Source organism: Pagrus major, chromosome 12, assembly GCF_040436345.1.
Source record: "Pagrus major chromosome 12, Pma_NU_1.0".
NCBI classification, from domain to species: Eukaryota; Metazoa; Chordata; class Actinopteri; order Spariformes; family Sparidae; genus Pagrus; species Pagrus major.
The window spans coordinates 613,179-621,118 of NC_133226.1; the positions used below are offsets into that span (position 1 = coordinate 613,179).

General features: G+C 42.0%; 1 protein-coding gene across 1 annotated transcript in view; it reads right to left on the reverse strand.

Annotated features, from left to right (window-relative positions):
• Window positions 1-3,599, reverse strand: part of LOC141005560 (uncharacterized) — a 9,508-nt gene extending 5,909 nt beyond the window's left edge. The window contains exons 1-3 of the mRNA XM_073477430.1: window positions 2,065-3,599; window positions 1,245-1,424; window positions 1-377 (exon numbers count right to left, since the gene is read on the reverse strand). The exon at window positions 1-377 is cut by the window's left edge and continues 36 nt beyond it. Of these exons, the coding sequence (XP_073333531.1) occupies window positions 1-377; window positions 1,245-1,424; window positions 2,065-3,517 (2,010 nt within the window). The 5' untranslated portion in view covers window positions 3,518-3,599. The remainder of the gene's footprint in view (window positions 378-1,244; window positions 1,425-2,064) is intronic.
• Window positions 3,600-7,940: the final 4,341 nt, after the last annotated feature.

Genomic DNA, 7,940 nt, shown 5'->3' on the forward strand with positions numbered 1-7,940 from the left:
TGAGGAAGCAGCAGGGAGACTCCTCCTCCGTCCTTTCTCCTCCACCCCCTCGACCAGGTCTGCGAGGCTGTGGCAGTGAGGTGGTGTGGAACAGGACGACAGCGAGGAGGACGACAGGTTGTAGTGAAGGCTGAGTGACGAGGAGATCAGGTGGAGGCGGTTCAGACGAGCCGCCTCACTTCCTCCTCCTCCTCCTCCTCCTCCTCCCCTTGCCTCCTCCTGGAGAAGCTGGTCGAGGTTGGCTCCCAGGCTGCGGCACATCCTGCTCCTGAGCTGGCTGCTGAGCCGCCTGGCGACTGCCGGGCTCTGTCGCTGCGCTGGTGAAAAGGTGGAGCCCTCGCTCAACTCTGCATCCTCGCTATTGTTGTAAAGATCATCTGTGGGGTAGAGTAAAGGGCATGCTTTAAAGCAGCTACAAGGAACTTTCATTTTTTGTATATTTTGGTTGCCCCTGTGGACAAAAGCTGTATAAACACCACCGCCTTGTGTCTAAAGATCTTGGCTGGATTTGGCTAGCATGCACATTTATTTTTAAAGCGAGTGAGAGAAAAACAACATATTTTTCATACCATTTGTCTTCTTTAAACATAGCTGTTTACAGGATGCATAGTGATAAGGTTATGCATCTATTTGTGGCCTTGTAAGATAAATAACTGCAATATGACGATGGTGAAACAAGTCAACTTTTATTAATGTTATCTTCATACAACTATGTTACATGTAATCTTACAGCTAGTGGATTCTGTTGCTCGGTAAGAGTAATTCTCTTAAGAGAAGGAGAGAGGTAATGTTGGTGTTGGTGGAATGTCCCTTTCAAACCTCCTGTACACTGGTGTTGTTATTTGTTATGTTATGTCTGAATGTTTGGACAGATGCTTTGGCAACATTGTTGTTAAATTTTCATGCCAATAAAGCCCCTTTGAATTGAAAAAAAAAAAATGTTATCTATTATGTCTTCATAATAATAAACCAACAGCAAGATATAGCTCAGTAGCAAGGCAAACATAAAATGTTAAGTTATAAGCCAGTTGTTCAACTGCTGTCTGGCAACAAATACAGAAGTACCCCCTGCCATACCACCAGACTAAAGAGCAGCTTCTTTCCTCTGGCTGTGAGAATCCTCAATGTCACTAAGCAGGATTTTCCTAAAAAACAATGTACAGACTCAAACAAAAATAATCCCTCTCAATCATCACTCGTGACCTACTAAAAGTGTGTTGAAATGAAATAACTTTAGCTCTGACCTGTTGAGACATGCCGTGGCAACACATGAGCTACAGACTCCTGGTAGTCATAGAGATGGTCACTGGAGCGATGCCAAGGCGCCAAGGTTTTTCTGTCGACATGATGCATGACACTCTCAAACTTGGTCCTTTGAGCTCGCTGGAGTACTTCCTGGATTTTCGACCCATCCTCTGCCTTACCTATTGACAAAGTAGAGTTAAAGAGACAATCCATGATGGAACAAAGCAAAAGGATATATTTTAGGCTTTGATAAACACATAATATTTAATATTGTTAACACCATCAATATTTCATTAATGGTTTTGGTCTTTTCATGGGATTTGTTTACAATCAGGAAAATATAGAACATCGCCTGACCTATCCTTCAATCTTCTTGTTCCTAAAATTGAATGTTTGAGCTCAACTGTGTAGAATGATATATGTACAGTTTGACACTAGAAGGCTGTTTTCACATTCATTGCTCAAAGTGAAAATCTGATTTTAAGAGGCGGGTTTACAAGCATGATTTGTAACATCACAAATAGTTTGGAAGCCAATCCTGGTCAGTGTGATGTAGAAACTTGAAGCCTCTGGTGCACACTGAGAATGGGCTTTACAGTGAAGTAGGAGACATCTTGTGTCCAACAGTTTAAATTGTGAAATGAAAAATAATTGAATAATAATATATTCTGGAATTTTTAATGAGAGAGAAGGAGTGTTAGTGTTAGTGTTTTGTTTGTTTGTTTTTTCAAAAAAACATGTCAGACACACATTAGAGAATTGTTGTGTATGCCTTAATGCATGTTTGTAGGATCTTTATCATACAGACTGCTGCTGTACCTGTTCTGGCCTGTAGATCCTCATAGCTGATGTTCCACCCTGATCCTTTGAGGGAGCCTGACAGCGGCCAGTCGCTGCTGGGGAGGCCTGTGTCAGATGAGGGGGAGAGGATGTTGCTGTGGCTGGACGGCAGCCATTGACCCAGCCCCTGCCTGGGCTCCAGCTGGACACCTCCTGGCTGCGGGTATCTGTGGTCCATGAGAACATCATGGTGAGGCGGCACCTCTGGAGTTTGGTCTGGAGATGGCAAGTAGCGCCCTGTCTCTGAAGGCAGGGTGCGTCTGGTGGGCGTTGCCTCCATTGGAACGGATCCCGGTTCCGACCCTGGCCCGGCCCACTGTCTTCTCAGCCCCACCCCTGACGCCAAGCTCCAGTCTGAACCACCAGAAGGCAGCATTTCTCCTTTCACATCCTGGATGTTAATCTTTGGGAGCTTCCTTTCTGATGAAGAGGAGGGAGAGGAGACTACTGAAGGAGGTGTGGGTGGGTCTACGATGCATGGCGAGGAGGCAGAGATGGCCCTCCTTATGTCTCCAAGAGGAGCGCTAAGGGGCCACGCTCCTCCTGCTGAGCCCGGCCTCATTGGAACCTCCTCCTCTTCCTCCTCCTCTTCATCATAAGAGACAGCAGTTTTGTAGCTGGGTCTGTATCGGATGCGGCGTGGGACGACCTGAGGATGAAGAGGAGGCTCCTGATGAAGACCTCCTTCATATTGCCTCCCTCTCAGGGGTTCTGGGACTGGAGCCTGCTGTAAGGTTGTTCCATCATGTCCGACTGCAGAGACCACAGGTGTGGCCCCTAGAGGAGGGCCTGGACCCACCCTGGGCTGTCCTACTTCAGTGTGATGATCCTGGGCAGGAGGCTCTGACAGACTGGGGGTCCGCACTTGTGTTTTCTCTGAGATCTGACTCACCACCTGAGCTGCTGCTGGTTTAACGCAAGCTTCGGGTGTTCTTATTACCTGCTGCTGCTTCAGGTTGAAATCTGTCTCCACGTTGTTGTTGTTGTTGTTGTTGATGATCATAATCCCAGCCGCAGATAGGATTGTTTTCCCGGCAGTTGCTCCCGGCGGGGCGGGTGTTGTCACCACCCTCAGCGGAGGTTTCTGCCGAGGCTTCTCTGCTCTCCCAGCCGGGCTTCGTTTCGCGTTTTCTGGGGAGGGCTCCTTGTTCTTCCCTGCAGGGAGTCGCAGCGGCCCGGAAGAGCCCCGGTCGCCGCCGCCGGGGACAAGTCCTCGGAATTTCCTCCTGAGGACGACGTAGGAAACGCCGTCGAGCTGTTGAACGGTGGCCACAGAGTTGACAAACTTTTTGAAGAGCTCCCGGTTTCTGTCTCGGTCCGCATGGTCCCGAATAAAGTTCCTGAAGTGCAGAAGCAAGTCTGAGTTTTTCACCGACCCTCCGCTGCTCTGGAGGAAATGTAACACTGTGTCCTGGGTGAAATCTGTCGCCATCCTCGTCTTTATTCCAACAGTTTCTGTGTTTCTCTCACTGCCTGGTCAGAGGTCGGTGACTTCGTTCTGACTGACAGCAAAGCCCCTCCCACCTCAGGTATTTAAAGCCTGCCGCACCTGCTGCGCTCCTGCAGGTAACCCGGATGTGTCTCACTGATAGTAGGAAATAGTTTGAGTGTGATTTCTGTGGACTACAAAACGTATTTTCTTTCACTGTATTCACAAAAAAGTTTTGGTTTGATGTAACCAACTTTTTTATAGGCCTAAACACGATGTATGTTGTAATAAATAGGTTTGATGTAGGCAAATGTATATTAAATGAATATAGTATTATGCATATAGCATAGCATAGCATAGCATAGCATAGCATGATATTCACTAAATTGTGAATGTAATTGTTTTTGTTTTTTGTATTTTTGTTCTGTTTTGTCTGTGTGTTTATACATTTGTATTTGGAAATGTGTACAATAAAGAAATTAAAAAAGAATGATCAAAGCTAAATGTAAAGCATAGTAATTGTCCAATAATAGGCTATATGTATGATCTATGTAATCAAATATTGTCTTTACACACAAAAGCTTGTGCAGGTTTTTAGAAGTAGAATATTTTGCAGGTGAATAAAGTCATTAAACAGCTGATATTAGTTGGGGGACTTTTCTAATCTGTTGTAAATATTAAGAATTGGTAAATCAGGAAATAGACTCCCGCACACTGACTTCACTTGCAATTAAGTTTAATGAAAACAACGTTTCGGTACTTAGACCTCCATCAGGTTATCTTCAATCCTTTGGTCTTCTCCTACACACCTGTCAATCTTAAGGTGTGCAAAAGCTGTACTCTAAGAATTGGTAAATTGAAACAAAAGGTTGACCAAATCAATGGCAGGATCCACAATTTGAGAAATAAAATGGATTTTTAAATTGAATTCAAACACATAATACTTCCTCGTAAAAACAACAGATTACAGATCAACTATAATAATGTATTACATGTTTCCTTTGACATTCATACTGGCTAAATATTATTTTGGTTATTTATAAAGTCATGATCAGTTTACACAATATAAGCTTGAGGTTGGTTAGATTGGATTAGCTTGTTTTATTAAATGTAATGTGTCGTCGCAGAAATATTTAAAGTATATATTTGTGTGTGTGTGTGTGTGTGTGTCAATGCCAGACAACTTGAAAGAGGTGTCATTTACAAAATACATTTATTTTGGAAAAACCAAGAGCTGTTGTTATTTAATCGTTCTTCTTTCATAAAACAAACAATGAATTTAATTCAATGATAATCCATAAAATGTCTGAGATACTCTGCGGTGCCTCTGCAAACAACAAGAATGAACAAACAAACAAACAAACAAACACACAAACAAACAAACAAAGAGTAATCAGCAGTAAAATATGGGTTATTGATGAGGACATAAGGCAGACTGTGGGGTGTAATGTTTGGAGAACATGATAAAGTGAGAATATTTGAAAGGTGTTCTAAAGACTAAGAGTGAAATGAGACATGTACTACTGTAGGTGCAAAATGAAAACAGGTAAAACATCCACTGATCAGTACTATCAATCAGTACTAAAAAAAACTCTGTGTAGTTTAGATTCCACACTATGCTGATACTCTTAATTAAACAATAAATATTGATTCTGTAGGACTGATGTCCCCAGGTGAACTGAAGTGAAGGGAAGCCAAATATCACCTGCTACATGGTAAAATCAAACAAACAAAATACAAACAAAACCAAAAAAACAAACAAACAAACAAATATGAACCTGGTCCTTCATTGACATACGGAATGATTGCTCCAAAGTAGGAAAATGTGTCCTATAAATTATTTAATAACAAATTGTGATAATGAGAAGTGATATTTCATGACCGTGACTTAGAATAGGAGAAAAGATGGTGATGCAACATTTTACATTTGTTTTTAATTTATGACTATTTCATCATTGTAATTCTTGATTGATAAGTGCTGCACCTTTTTTTCTTGTACTTCACCTCATCTAAACACAAATTTGCAAAATTTTTGATTTCAACATACATAAATATTTCATGGTCGTGCCAACAAATAACTTTTGTTAAAGGTCCCATATTGTCAGTAGGTGATTTGTTAATTTTTAACAGGGGGGATGGCTGAATGGGAGCACCACCCTGCCCCAACACACCTATGTACACCTCCCAAAGGACATTGTTGACGCCTTAACCATAACTGTGACATTTCTAATTCTACAATTCCATTTTATCCAGTTATCTTCCTTCTCTCCCTACTACAATTGTCTTTTTATAACTGTATTAAAGTAATGAGTAAATACACCTTTAAATTGTATGCAGTGGACTGAGTTTATTCAGGCAGGGTTTCCTCAAGTTTCTCACAATACACTACAAGCAGGGTCATTTTAAGTTACATGACCCCTCGGAATTTTTTACCATCTAAATTCCTTGAAGGACACGCAATGAACATTGTGCAAAATAGTAGAGCCTGACCGATTTATCGGTAGGCCGATTTTTTTGGCCGATATTAGCCTATCACAGATATATCAGTATCGGTGTATATATTGTCCGATATGAAAACCTTATATTTAAAAACTATAATGCAGAAAAACATGCTTGGGCTAATTTATAATTGGTGTAATGACATAGTTTGTCCAGCAGAGTGCGCTTCAACGGGGTTAAAACAGCTGGTGTCAGGAAATGTAACAGCTACCTCACTATAGGGTTAAACTATAAACCAGCACAAAAGTAACAATTACCAACATAACATAAGCCACCAAAAAAACACTTACAAAAAGTAACATTTTAGTTTTAGAACAAGCAAACTTGTTGTGCTCCTCCTCTACAGAGCGATGGGCTGGGAATCCACCGGAAGCTGCTCTATGACGTCGCATCTGCTCCAGGTTTTGTTCCGCCCTCCGCACAGCGTCATACCAAGAATGTATAAAGAGAACCCAGCGGGAACGTTTCAGAACCGAGCATTTTACCTGCCCGATTTTGTTGACTTGCTCAGATTTTGTTGATCTGGTCATTTTTCGTTTTCATGCAATCGGGAGTCTGCACAGGGTGTTTTATTTTGAAAATTGACCGGATGCTCTATGCCGTTCCTGTGTCTCTGACTTCCTGCCGGCGCGATCTGCTCTGTGCAGCTTGTTGCGGCTTCCGTCAAAAATCGACCAGGCAGCCAAAATGCAAAGCAGCCGTGCATGGCTTGACTCCACTGTGCGCCGTCGATCGCGGCCGCTTGTGATTTGTAACACACTTTCTGCTACTAGGGGATGGAGAGTGATGGCAGGTTAACAAGGGGGATGCTTTTTGGTAATTATGCTAACAAGGGGGACGGCATGCCCCCTCATCCCCCCTCAAATCGCCTACTGCATATTGTAGAAAGTAACAAAATGTTCAATCAGCATAGAAATACACACAGCCAGTATTCAGAAACTGCGACTTCAATGAGCTTTCTTACTTCTGTAAGGTTGTGATGTCACAACTATACAGTCACCGCCCTCAGCCACATCCTCAGCACGACCATGGTTGCAAAAACATCAGCAGGGCTATTGTGGAAACACGGTGGGAGGTGACTCCTCAGGCCTGTGACAGCTGACCAATCAGACCAGACTGGGATTTTTGGAAGGGGGGCCTTCGAGAGACAGGCACTTAAACAAAGCTTGCAGACAGAGGGTGCAGCAAATGACAGTATAAGTAAAAACGTGTTTTCTTTTTACTTTAAAGCATGTAAACATTTTCGACACCCAAAATAAAATATGAAATTGAAAGTGAGTATCATACGGGACCTTTAATGTTAACTTTTCATGCGCACAGAAAAAATATTTCCAATGACTCCATGAAGAGGATAGTTTAAATACAATTTAAGTGGCATTCAACCAGTTTTACACATGTAGATCAGTTAACTCATTGTGAGCAGTACTACTCAGCCTGTGAAATTAGTTGATAATGCCTACAGTGGCTCTAGAGGAGCCTTCCACAGTCTGTAAATAACCATGATTATATCATAGTGATGTCATCAGGGTTATCTCTGATTGGCCATGAGTCTTCAAATAAAGAACAGAAAGCTTCTGTTATATTTTAATTACTGGAGTGCTCCTTTAAAATGTGTTTTAGCCTTCATCTTCTGTAGATTTCAATCATCATGTTTCCTCAGGAACTAAAGAAAACGAGAATCAATTAAATGTGCATCATTTCCATCCTCGACAGACATCAGTAACTGAGACAATGACAGGCAGAGCTTCTTTTACTAAATCAAAGCTCCAGGCAGTGATTAAATAAAGAATCTCAACTTATTATTACTTTTTTTTACAAAAAAAAAACAGGTGTGATATGTAGAGTTGTAGAAGTAGTGTTGAATTTATGTGAATGTTTCAATGTTGTCTGGTGGTTGATCAGAGAACTGACTTAATCAGAACACTAA